General features: G+C 38.0%; 1 protein-coding gene across 3 annotated transcripts in view; it reads right to left on the reverse strand.

Annotated features, from left to right (window-relative positions):
• Window positions 1-14,159, reverse strand: part of ZNF565 (zinc finger protein 565) — a 31,949-nt gene that overhangs the window by 14,153 nt on the left and 3,637 nt on the right. For all 3 annotated transcript variants that reach the window (XM_008536245.2, XM_008536244.2, XM_070557564.1), the window contains exon 2: window positions 2,294-2,367. Coding sequence is in view for 1 of the 3 variants with exons in the window: in XM_008536244.2 (XP_008534466.2) it covers window positions 2,294-2,302 (9 nt within the window). In the remaining 2 variants the exon portion in view is untranslated. The remainder of the gene's footprint in view (window positions 1-2,293; window positions 2,368-14,159) is intronic.

Here is a 14,159-nt window from a genome sequence, read left to right on the forward strand (position 1 = left end):
GCCACTTCTTCATATCCTTTAGGATGGCTATTATCAAAAAGACAAAATAACAAGTGTTGGTGAGGATGTGGAGAAATTGGAACACTCTTACATTGCTGGTGGGAATGTAAAATGGGGCAGCCACTTTGGAAAAAAGTTTTGACAGCTAAATATAGTTATCATGTTACCCAGCAATTCTACTCCTAGGTATAGAGAAATGAAAATGTATGTCCACCCAAAAACACTGGCATACACTTATGCTCACAGCAGCATTATTAATGATAGCCAAAAAGCAGAAACAACCCAAATATTCATAGACAGATGGACTGATGAAAAAATGTGGTACACACATATCCATGGAATATTATTTGGTATAGAAATGAATGAAGGACATGCTACAACATGGATGAAGCTCGAAAACATTATGTTAAGTGAAAACAGCCAGATACAAAAGATCAAATATTGCACGATTTCATGTACATATGAAATGTCCAGAATAGGAAATCCATAGAGACAGAAAGAAAAGTAGTGATGCCAGTGGGTGAGGAGGAGCGACTGGGAGTGACTGCTAATGCAAATGGCATTTCTTTTTGGGGCGATAAAAATGTTCTAAAATGGATTGTGCTTATGATTGTACAACTCTGCAAATATACTAAAACCCACTGAACTGTATACTTAGATGGGTGAATTTTACTGTATGTGAATTATATATACAATAAATAAAGCTGTTAAGAAAGTTATTGAGGACCTCAAAGAACTTCTGTTAATGCTAGTCATATCTATCAATATTTACCGCATGAGAAATTAAAAGTGATAAATTTAAAAACTATTAATTTAGGCAATCACAACTAGAATACACAAGCATATACCGGGGGGCTTTGGGGAGAAGAAAAAGAAATAAAAATGAACAAAAACTATTAATTTATTTAAATAACTAACAATAAATCTGTTACATGCTAACATAAATAACATACACTTTATGAAAAATGACTCCCTTCTCAAAAAAATTTAATAGCATAGTTTTACACTTTTGCAAATCTCTTTAATGACTGGCTGAATAAGAGACAGTTGGATTGTCACATCTGCTTCTGCATTCAATCTGCTAGGACAGCACATATCCTATAGCTCCACTGTACACTTATTAAAGAATGTGAGTGAGAAAGGCAGCTAACATTTGAGTATCATTATGAAAATAATTCTGACCCCTCAGGCCTCCGGAAAGGGTCTCAGTCTTCTTGGACCATGCTTTGAGACCGCTGATCCAGTGCTACACAATCTAACATGAATGATTTGAAAACATACCGTGAGTGAAAAAATCTGGTAAAAATATAGAGAAAGTATGATAACTTTAAAAATTTAAAAACAGAAAACAACACTACATTGCTTAGTATGCATTCATATACAGTAAAACTTTTATAAAAATCAAAGGATTAATAAACACAGAATTAAAAGTAGCCCTTACTATCAGTGTGAATGGTAATGTGATATGGGAGGGGATATGATCCCGGGAGGGAACACAGGATGCTTAAACAGTATATTGACCTGGGTGATGAGCAGATCAATACTCACTTTATTATTCTCTTTTTATTTTTTTTTTTGAGGAAGATTAGCCTTGGGCTAACTGCTGCCAATTCTCCCCTTCTTGCTGAGGAAGACTGGCCCTGAGCTAACATCCATGCCCACCTTCCTCCACTTTATATGTGGGACGCCTACCACAGCATGGTGTGGCAAGTGGTGCCACGTCCGCACCCGGGATCCAAACTGGCGAACCCCGGGCCGCCGAAGCGGAACATGCGAACCTAACCGCTGCGCCACTGGGCCGGCCCCTCACTTTATTATTCTTATTTTTATTAATTGTTTACCATTCTTCATACCATATATACGTTATAAATGTTTTGTATGTATTCTTTGATCATATGAAGTGTTTTATGATTTTTTTAAGAGGGGTGGCATTTAAAAATAGAAGAACGAAAGGAAACCACCCAGATTAACGGAAAAGATCAAAGTTATCTCATCTTTGGCCCCACTCACCCATGGTTCTGAGAAGGGAGGCTCTCATATTCTCCTAGGAGAATGTATTTCTGCTCTCCTGGTGCTCGGGAAGAGCATAGTGCACAAATGTCTACACTGCTGGAGAAGAGAGAGCCACCGAGGGAAGTGGAGCAGCGCCACTTACTCCCGGGGACGGAGGAATGTGGAGCAGGTTACTGAAAGGGGCTCAGTGAGACAGGGAAGTTTCAGGATGAAAAACACAAACGTTCATACGATCTTGAGGGAAGACATTATTTCACGGATAGAGGAAATTTCAACTTACTTGTGCCATGGCTTTTAGAACTCCCTGAGCTGTTCCGATTTCTCTAGATTCTTCTCTCAGACAACTGCAGAGTCCTGAAAAAGAAGAGTAGCGAGAGAAAGGGGAAATCTCCCATAAGCCAAGCTGGCCTTAGCACTCCTGAACAGATGGGCTTAAAACACTTGTAATTCCAGTGTCCCTGCTCTGCCTCCCTTGCCCTCCCCTTATCCCGCCACACAACACTAATATTAAGAACTACAGAGTTAACAAAACCCAGCCCTCCTCTAAACTCTAGGGAAACCAAAAATGGATTCAAAGAAGATGTGCTCCAGCACTGACATAAAATCCAAGAACCTCGGCGGCAGGGATTCCTGCCCGGACAGTCCCCCATCTCGTTGATGCTAACCTATACCCTAGAGGGGGCCTAGATAGCTCCCACCTGTTCCAGGCCCATCTTCCTTTGCAGCTGAAGCAAGCAGGATCTCGGCTCAGACTCACCCACTTTACCCTCTAAGGATGAGAACAGCACCCACAGGCTAGGAGCACAGCATACCTGTGCAGGCCAAACCTGGAGAAAAAGCAATCCTTAAAGTCTTCCAGCTTCCCTGGGCTCAACAGGCAAAACCTCTTGGGTACCTCCCCTACTCTACTTCCTCCTTCTGAGTCCAAAGAGGGACCCCACCAATAGCAGAGGCTTTGTCAAAGACTCCAGCCCCAGCTGGACTCACCAGAAAGGAACAAGAAAACCACAGTAATACAGGCATCTTACAAGCAAACCTGCATATTCAGAGTATTGACCTGAATGGGAACTCAGCTTCTAGAAGCCTCTTGGCCCAGCCCTCCTTATTTTCCATCTAAGCCCTCCCTACTGCTTTCCTGCAGACCATCACTTCCTCACTGGCTGGCAGCTGCTGAGGCCGGTGTTCTGTGGAGAACGGCTCGTACCTCAAAGTAAAGAGAACTCAGGGGTTTTAAGGAGGGTAGTAAGGCCAGTTCCAACTAGAGGTACAGGAAGCCTGCTGTCGGGGGGAGGGGAGTCAGAGGATGATAATAACTGCCAGAGTGGTGTCAAGGAAAATGTTCTGTAAGTTGTAGAATATGAATTGGGACCTAAAAATCAGACAATTTTAATAGGCAGAAAAGGGACAGAAGAGCATTCTGAACAGAGTGAAGAGGAGCGGCAAAACAGTGGACCAAAAGCATATGGTGTGTTTGGGGAGAGAATAATTCAGAGTGACTTGTGTAGTTTGGGGAAAGGTCTAGACCAGTGCTCTCCAATAAAACTTCCTGTGATGATGGAAATAGACATCTTTGCATCTGTACTGTCAATAATGTAGCTATTAGCCACACGTGGCTACTAAGCATTTAACACGTGGCTAGTAGGACTGACGAACTGAATTTCTCATATAATTTAATTTTAATTAATCTAAGTTTAAATTTAATTACTTCCAGAATCCAGAGGAAAATAATGCTGGAGGTGACATCAGGGGTTGGAAAATGAAGGCATATGAAAGAAATAAAATAACTACAAGGGCAAGGACCAGGTCTCACCATCACTGTTACCAGCACTTGCCACCGTGTCTGGAGGACGCAATGAATACTGACTGAACACATAAAAGTTTGGTTTTCACGCATTAATGAAGGGAAAGCCACAGAAGAATTTAAAGAGGAGGTGATAGGGCCCTGGCCAGATTATTTTATTGAAGAGAAGTAAAACTGAAGTCAGGGATATCAGCTGAAAGGTGCTTATGGTTTTCCAAGCAAACAAAGGGCCTGACCCAGCACAGTGATCGTGGAAATGAGGAGGACAGGAATGAATTCGAGTTGTAGGGAAATAAAATCAACAGGCTCTGGCATCTGATTGGATATGAAGATTGGATATGCAGAGAGAGAACGAGGGGTCAAGAATTCTTTCGTATTCACTGAGTTCCTATCTCAACTGGCACAGTTCTACCTTGGAGGAAGACACTAAATCCAGTCCCTGTCTCAGTGGCTCTCACATTCTAATGGACAGAGACAACAACAAATACTGATATGCTGACATTGATATTTCTGTTTATATGTCAGGTGGCCAAAGTTTTATGGAGAAAAATAAAGAAGGGTGAGGGGACAGGGAGCTCTGGGGGGATGGAGGGTGGCCTGAGAAGGCTTTTCACTGAGAGGGTGACATGTTAGCACAGACTGAATGGAGTGAGGGAGCAATGCAGATATCTACGGGAAGCACATTCCTAGCAGAGAGAACAGCAAGTTGGCGACAGTGAGTTCAAGACAGGATAGAATGCAAGGAAGTGCGGACAGAAGAGCCATCCCTTTCATGGAGTTTTACTGAAAAGAACAGAGAAATGAAGCTAGAGGTAGGTATGGGGTCCACGTAGGGTGGGTTGGTTGTTTTGAATGTGGAAGAAATTACAGCATGTTTTATAGCCATGGGAATAACCCAGTAGAGAGAAAACAAACAAAGGAGACAATCGCTGGAGCAATGATCTTGAGTAGGAGAGAGGGGACGGGAACCAGCACCCAAGTGTTGGGGGCTGAACTACAGAACAATCACAAATAGCTCATCCCTAGGGAAGGTAGAGTATATAGTGAGTATAGGAATGGCCCCCAGGATTCTAGGGTGAGGTGATGTGGTGCCATTCATATACACTTTTCATTTATTCTTATTTTTATAACCACCCTGTGGGTTAAATAAAGTTAATTTTATTCCCTATAATATACAGAAGAACTAGAATGTCTGAAGGTTATGAGACTCACCCAAGGCCACACTGCCAGGAAAATCAGAGACGGGATAAGAACCCACGTGTTCTATTTTGCTGCCCATGGAAGTTTCCATCAGCGTAAACTGCCTCCCGGTGGTTACTGCCATTAATGAGGGAATGGACCATAAATCCCAGGTTAGAAAGGGGGCAATAGAGAGAGTTAGGGGTTAATGGGAGAAGGAAAGTGGAACCTTTTGTAAGTGCTTTGTCACAGGAGAAGGTTCTGACAAGTAATAGTTTCTTCTAAGAATTATTAGACAAGAAGGCACCAGATACGTTAGGAATCGGGGTGGGGGGGAGTATTCAGAGGAAAAAGACACAGAAGAAAGGAATTCTGAAAATAAAGGTCAAAGATATGGAAGAGAGATCCAGAAGACCTAAAATACGTATGAAAGTAGAGAATAAAACAGAACCACTGGAGAAAAAATGAATAAAAGAATATTTTCCAGAGGAAATGAAACATTTGAATCTTTAAATTAAAAAGAATCCCTGACGGCTTACAAAAAATCACAGAGGGCCACACCTGGATGTCTGATTCTGAAATTTTTACTTACCAACAGGATATTCATTCTTCTTAAATGTCCATGGTCTACCTACAACTTGCCATGCAATACGAGGCTTCGTATGTTCTTTCTGCAATACTCTCCTAGACAGTCACAGAGCTCCCTTTCTCTCTTTACAAAAGTTTCCGCTTAAACTTCACCTCTGTGAGCAAACTATTAAAATACTACCCCTTGCCATTCTCTCTGGCCTTCCCTGCTTTATTTTTCTGTATAGCTCTCAGTGCTACTAAAAATTATACTATATATTTGCTTGTCAATTATTTGACTCTTCCGACTAAACTTACAAGGAGGGATCTTGTTGATTTTGTTCATTATTAATTCCTCAAGACATAAAATACTGCATGAGAGGCACTCAAACACTGCAATGAATGTACAAGATCGCAGTGAAAACTTTAAGAATGTATCAAAGCAGAAATTTCTCAGACTATTTTTTGTGGTCATATCATAAGCCAAAAAGAAGTTCTAACTTGATAAAATATTTAATTTAAAAAGTGAAATATCTGTAAAAGCATTTCAGACAAATATATTTATATTTTGTGGACACATGACATAAAAGACAAAAAAAAATGCAAAGAAAAAACAAATATTTGATAAGATTAAAAAAATTCTACCCCAAAACACTAAAATAAAAATGAAAAGAGAAATGATAAAATGGAAAAAAATATCTTAACTCAAAACTCAAATACACAATAGAAATCCTTAATGGATAGTGCTTTTAAAATTAAATTTTCAGAAAAAAGCAATAATTTTAGATAAATGAGCAAAGGATATGCACGGGCAATTCACTAAAATAATAGTGGTTCATCAACCTATCAAAAGTTTTTAAACTTCCCTAGTAATGAAGGGAATGCATGTTAAAGCAATAAGGAAATGCCATTTTTATAGTTATCAATTGGCAAAGATTTAAAAGATTGATGATACTCCACAAGAGCATCATGTGAGGAAATAGACACACAGGTTGTAGCTGATGTAAACTTTCAACAAGGCAATGTTAGCAGAAATTAAACTATGTATATCCTCTGATAAAGCAAATCTGTATCTGACACGCTATCCAAAAGGTGTGTGGGGTATATGATGGAGACGTGGAAAATGGAAACAATTTGGAGAGAACTTAAATATTCTACAAGAGAGGAGTGATTAAATACACTATAGTGTATCCATAAAATGGAAACATTGTTGCCACAAAAAGAATGATACATATCTTTGTTGATGTCAAGATGTTAAACCATGCTGGATGAATAAGATAGGCAATAAAACAGTACGTGTTGTGTAATCCTATTTTCATAGGAAAAATATACATATGTGTATATATATGTATGTGTGTATGCATAGAAGATGGACTGAAAAGATTTTCAATTAAATTTTTACAAAATTTGTCTCTAAGTGTATAAAAATCCAGGAATCTTTGTTTACTTCCGTATTTTCAAATTTTCCCTTAAGTATGTTTTATAATCATAAATAATACAATTAATCCCCTCCTGCTTATGGAGGGGTGGATTATAAAAGGAAATATGAATGGAGTGATTCACGAGTGACAGTGGGTGCCTCTGGGAACTTTACGCTGAAGGAGCGTGATTTTCTTCATAGTTCTAGAGCCTTTGAGGGGCGTGTCCTTGAACAATAACTTAAAGCTGCTGACTTCCCACAAAGGATGTGAGCTTTCATATGAAGGGCTTCCTGTTTCCTTAGTCCCCTCACTCACCCGTGCACAGGCCATTTGTTAACCTCTCTCCAACCAGTCCAGGATGTCCTCCTTGCTCCAAAAAGAAATCCCACCTCATTTACAGAAGCAACTTCTTACATATAGAAAAAGAAATGGGTCTTAGCCAATGTGGTAGACAGTACTAATTTAATTACAATAATTTCCAACTGTCCAGTTTTCCTCTCCTTTTAGGCACATAAAATACAACATTTTTTAGCCCCTTGCAGTTAGGCAGGGCCATAAACTGGTTTTGGCCAAAGGAATATAAGCTGAGGTGATGTGTGTCACTCCTGTCTGAGGCACTGGAAAGGCTGTACGATTCTCCAGTCTTTCTATTCCTTGACGTGGTGGCCAACCAGGCTGTGTGTTTCAGATGGTACAGCTATAGGATGGTGGTGTCTCTTTTGGTCTGGGGCCCTGCCTATGCTGATGCACACTGGACATGAAGCACGAGCAAGAAATAAAAAGTTATTCTGTAAGCCACTGAGATTTAGGGGTTGTTTGCTATCACAACATAACAGCCTGTCCTAACCAATACACTAATTCAGCTATACTCTGACTATACACAAATTCAGACTCAGGGCCTTGGTGAACACAAGAAAGAACAATAAAAAAAAAAAAGTCAGAGGAAGCTTCAGAAATAACAGAGCAGAGCTGTCCATTTGCAACTCTATACATCTCAAAGGGATTTTTCATGAACCCACAATGTGAAACAAAAGGCCCTAAACAGGCAGATTATGCGTTATGGGACAAGTTGATCTTGACCTAGCAAAACCGTGCTCCTCTAGATCTCTAACATCAGATCTTTGCACAAATCCCTCTGAGCAAAGTTCAGCCATCTCTACACCACCTAGTAAAGCTCGAACTTACATCCCTGGATTTTCCCTCTCTCTAAATTGACAGACATTCTTATTCTTTAGAGGCCATGGGTCCCACATCACACAGGTCATGAGAACTACACATATGCATGTATTTCCACTTTAACCTTAGTAATCTATTCCTGGAAAAGCAGGCGTTCTGAGTGAAAACTCTAACCAGGAGCCTTTTTCCCAATATTTAAAATGTGAAAAATATAATGCATCACATTTTAACATAAAACCCCCAAATAATTTCCTAAAATATAATTAAACACAAGAAAACAGGGACTGGCCTGGTGGCATAGGGGTTGGGTTCAGTGCACTCCACTTCGGCAGCCTGGATTCACAGGACTGGCTCCCTGGTGTGGACCTACATCACTCATCAAGCCGTGCTGTGGTGGTGACCCACATATACAAAATAGAGGAAGACTGGCAACAGATGTTAGCTCACAGCCAATCTTCCTCACCAAAAAAACAAACAACAAAAAAACAACAAAATACCAACATGTAAGAAATAACTATTGTATTAGTTTGAAAATTTCTTAAAACATCACTTCCTGATCACCAAACAACCATTATAGTTACAACTAGTTGCTTTGTCTACAATAACATGGCCTCTCTTAAAGCCATGAATATCTGCACATCCCTTTTGCTAACATGTCAATCTACGCACTTGTCAAAATATTTACAGGACTCTGATGTTTCACTGATTGTATTTTTGATGTAACTTGGAACTTTTCCTATATGTCATATTTTAAAATGTTGAATTGAATTTTATGGATATAAACATAAATTCTTCCAGCATAAACATCAACCAAAAATCAATACATTGAGAGATATGTACATTCTTAGGTAATGTTCAGTATTCTGAGTCAGACAATGGCAGATAGCTTAAATGAAAGATTTTTATAAAACAGTAATCCTGAGCACTCACAAATTTAGTAGTAATATAATAGTTAACACAGAAAATGTTTAAGGTATGTACAGTTAGTAGAAAAAATCAGGTTTACAAAATAGCTGGGCATCATGTGGTCCTTTTTGTAAAATACACATATATATCAATATAGACAAGATAGATAGACAAATCCAATGGAAAATATCTGAGATGTTTCATCCTTAAAGATTACCTTCCTCATCTCTGGGTTGTGGTCTTCAATTTTCTTAGTTTTACTTAAGTGTATTGTTTTTCAATAACTAGGTATTAACTTTTAAATATATATTTTAAAATTCTGTTAAATGTAAGCTACTCCCAAACAGCAGATAAAAAAGAAAATACTTTTTTTTAAACAATCATCCTCTAAATATTAAATAATAGCTCAGGATATTCTAAACACAGTTGTATTCTCACAGAATGGCTTTTGTTACTTTTGCTTCGTCAGCTCCCAATAGTTGCAAACTTCCTGATTTGGAAACTCTATTCCTGTGTGCTGGAGTCCTGCCTGGAAAAGAACTAGAAGCCACTGGGCCATGTCCTGTGTACAAGTGATGCTACCTTTCAGCTCCTCTTGCAGATGGTTTACTACATTTCTGCACCTGCCCTAATGCTCTCCAAACAGCTACAGAATCATCTTGCTCCACTGGTTACATTTTGGATTTCTGACGATTAGAATGAAAACTGCAGGGAATACAGGAACTCATGAAACTAATTCACCACCACAGAGTTCTTATGGGATCAGTTTAACTAGACAGGATACGACATGACAGTGACTGCTCTGGTCACACAAATATCTCCCTCTTATGAATTCTGACAGCATACTATCAAGGTAAACTAGTGTCCTTATCATCCTTTCCTTTGGACAGTTGCATACTAATTTTATCTCCCCTATTACATTATTTGCAATTTAAAAATAGAGACGACAACTTTATTCCGCCTGAGGAAGATTAGCCCTGAGCTAACATCTGTTGCCAATCCTCCTCTTTTTTTTTGCTTGAGGAAGATTTGGCCTGAGCTAACATATGTGTCAATCTGCCTCCACTTTATATGTGGGTTGCCACTACAGTATGGCCAACAAGTGGTATACGTCCGCACCTGGGATCCAAACCCGTGAACCAGGGTGCCCAAGCGGAGCGTGCACAACTTAACTGCTAGGCCATGGGGCTGGCCCCGACACTACAACTTTTTAAAAGCATTTTGTCTCCCTGAGTTCTAGATTAGGATTTTGCATATATGCAAATTCTTAATAAATGTCTAATATCCTAAAGGAATTCATTATAAAAATACATAAAGTTGTATGCACAAGAATAATTTGGGGACTATTTCACAACTAAAATATAGAGACATAAATATTCTTTAGTAGACAATAAAATGAATAAATCAAGGTGCACCTCAATAATGAAATACTATACAGTGATTTTAAAATGTAACTGTACGATAGTCAATGCATTATTAAATGAGGCAGGCAGGTTACAGAATTTATGTAAAAGTGACACCACTCTATAAAATCCCACAGAAAAACATTTGAACTATATCTATCAAAATATGAAGAATATTTATCTCTGGATGGCGGAATTACATTTTTTGCAAGTTTCTAGATTTTTGCATTACACTTAGATATTTCATAATAAAAAAAATCACAATATTGTTTCCACTTAAAAATAAATAACCAGAGTTGTTGCTGGTATTCATTTTTCTGGAGGTAGAAAAATTAAGAGTAATTGAGTCAATGTCTATGACACAAATGGGGACAAAAATGGAAATCAGTGTGATTGAAACAAATAACATCTAAACAGTCCTTTCAATGTTAACTCATATTCTCTGGTACACTGAGACAGCTTCACTATCCAAAACATTCTGTGAATGACCAATTTTCAAGAACATGCAATTTCCAGATTAAATAAGACAGTGTATGCAAAGCAGAAAGCATGGTGTCAGATATACAATCTCTTCTCCACTTACTCACTAATTAAAAAATTTTTGGGTAGGATCTTTGCAAAATTTGAGCACTTTCTTATTCATCATATTGATCATTACAGCTTTTTCATTGTTTTGGTTAACTCCTTATAAGCATATTTTTTATTAGCTGGGTAATATTCCATCATATGAATATAACAGATGATGGAACATTCTTCCGTTTCCCTATTGTTGAGTGTAAATTGTGGACATGTCAAAGGCTGTTACTAGGTATCACTGTCTTTGATTTTAGAACCATGGTCCTAATTTTCAAGGGTCATGAATCTCTTTGAAAATCTTCTCAAATCATAAATCTTCTTCCAAGGAAAAAATAAAATGAATAAATATCTATAAAAACGGTGCATACAATTTCATGGAGTCTGCAGAACCCTGACTTCTAAGAACAGGGACCAGGACCTTGTTTAAAACCCTGCTGTAACCATTTACTTACAAACATCAAGTACTACTAGCTATATTCTTTTATTTTTTATAATTTATCAAAAGAAGAACAGGGATTTGGCCTGAAACAAATTTAAGACTGACTACCCAAAACCCAAAATGCCCAAAATCAAATTAGATCTGGTCACTGAAACAACCTTTTATCTTAGACTTGTGAATCCAGATTTTGTGATAGGTCCCCAGTCATATTCTCTGAAAAGCCAGGCACAGAAGACCTTGTTTATTAGTCCACACTGTGAAAATCAGAAATATCAATAGTGAGTGCTACATGAGCCAGGGTATCTGTGCACAATTATACAGGGGCCATCGCTCATGAATCAACAAATCACAACCCTCCAAAAAACACAGATCTATGCCATCAGAACTCTTGGTTGCAGAAATAGTGAAAAGGAGAAACTGAATAATTTGACAATAAAAAATAAATATCAGAGAACTGGCTGTACCAGACACTAAAATATACTATAAAGCCTCTACAATTAAAACAGTGTGGTAGTAGTACATAAATAGACCAGTAGAACAGAAGACCTAAAAATAGGACCAAGGATATATGGAAATTTAGTATGTGCTAGAGATGACATCGCAAATCACTGGGGCAAAGACAAAGTTTTTAATAAATAGTGCTGGTAAAGCTGAGTAGCCACTGGGAAAATATAAAATTAAATTGATACCTCACACCATGTACAAAATTAAACCCCAAATGGATTGGGGATCTAATGTAATAGATGAATCTACACAGGTATTAGAAGAAATTTACACAGGTAAATTCCTCTTTAATCCTGGGGTTGAGAAAGGCTTTCAAAATCCAGAAGCAGTAAAAGAAAATATTGGTAAATCTGACAATACAATAAAAACTCCATGGCAAAAAAACCATAAAAAAATCAAAAGACAACTGACAAACAGGGACAAAATACTTGCACCATACATCACAGATGAAGGACTAATATTCTTAAAAGGTAAAGAATTCTTAAACAATGAGACAAAGCACCAAAAAACTGAAAGAAAAATAGGAAAAAGATATGAACAAACAATTCACAAAAAAGATGTAAAAATGGCCCTTAAGCATATGAAAAGATGTTCATCAACATGGTACTGGAAGTCCTAGCCAGAGCAATCAGGCAAGAAAAAGAAATAAAAGGCATCCAAATTGGAAAGGAAGAAGCAAAACTACCTCTGTTCACGGATGACAGGATCTTACATGTAGAAAACCCTGGAGAGTCCACAAAAAAACTGGTAGATCTAATAAACACATTTCAGCAAAGTTGCAGGATATAAAATCAACACACAAAAATCAGTTGCATTTCTATACACTAACAATGAACAAGCTGAAAAGGAAATTAAGAAAATAATTCCATTTATGATAGAAGCAAAAAGAACAAAATATTTAGGAGTAAACTTAACCAAGGAAGCAAAAGATTTACACATTGAAAACTACAAAATATTAGTGAAAGAAATGAAAGAAGACATAAATAAATGGAAAGATGTCCTGTGTTCAAGGATTGGAAAGCGTAATATTGTTAAGATGCTGCTATGGACTGAACTCTGTCCCTCCCAAACTCACATGTTGAAGCTCTAGCCCCTAATATCACTGTTTTTGGAGATGGGGGCCATTGCTGAAGTAATTAAGGTTAAATGAGGTCATAAGGGTGGGGTCCTGATACGATAGTATTAGTATCCCTATAAGAGACACCAGGGAGCTCACACGCACTTTCTCTCTCCGCCATGTGAGGAAAACAGCAAGAAGGCAGGTGGGCGTCTGCAAGCCAGGAAGAGAGTCCTCACCAGAATCTGACTATGCTGGCACCCTGATCTCAGACTTCTAGCCTCCATAACTGTGAGAAAATAAATTTCTGTCATTTAAGCCACTCGATCTATGGTGTTTTGCTATGCGAGCCTGAGCCGAACAAGACAAATGTCAATACTACCCAAAGTGATAAACAGATTCAACGCAATCCTTATCAAAACCCCCAAAACAGTGTGGTACTACCATAAAGAGAGATATCTAGATCAGTGAAATAGAATGGAAACCCTCACATATATGGTCAAATGATTTTCAACAAGAGAGCCAAGACCATTCAATGGGGAAAAGGATAGTTTTTTCAACAAATGGGGGTGGGAAAACTGGATAGCTACAGGAAAAGAATGAAGGTGGACCCTTACTTAATACCATATACAAAATTAACTCAAAATGGATGAAAGATCAAAATGTGAGAGCTAAAACTACAAAGCTCTTAGAAGGAAACATAGCAGAAAATCTTCATCACATTGAATTTAACAATGATTTCTTGGATATGAAACAAAAGCACAGGCAACCAAAGAAAAAATAGACATGTTGTGGACTTCACCAAGATTAAAAACTCTTGTGCATCAGAGGACACTATTAACAGAGTGAAAAGGCAATCTCTGGAATGGGAAGAAATATTGGCAAATCATATATCTGCTAAGGGATTGATACTCATAATGTGTAAAGAACTCCTACAACTCTACAACAAAAAACAACCTGATTGAAAAATGGGCAAAGAACATTTCTCCAAAGATATACAAATGGCTAATAAGCACCTGAAAAAGATCCCAATATCACTCATCATTAGAGAAATGCAAATCAAAACCACAATGAAATACCACTTCACACTCATTAGGATGGTTATTATTAAAAAAAA

This window comes from Equus przewalskii, chromosome 9 (genome assembly GCF_037783145.1).
Source record: "Equus przewalskii isolate Varuska chromosome 9, EquPr2, whole genome shotgun sequence".
NCBI lineage: Eukaryota > Metazoa > Chordata > Mammalia > Perissodactyla > Equidae > Equus > Equus przewalskii.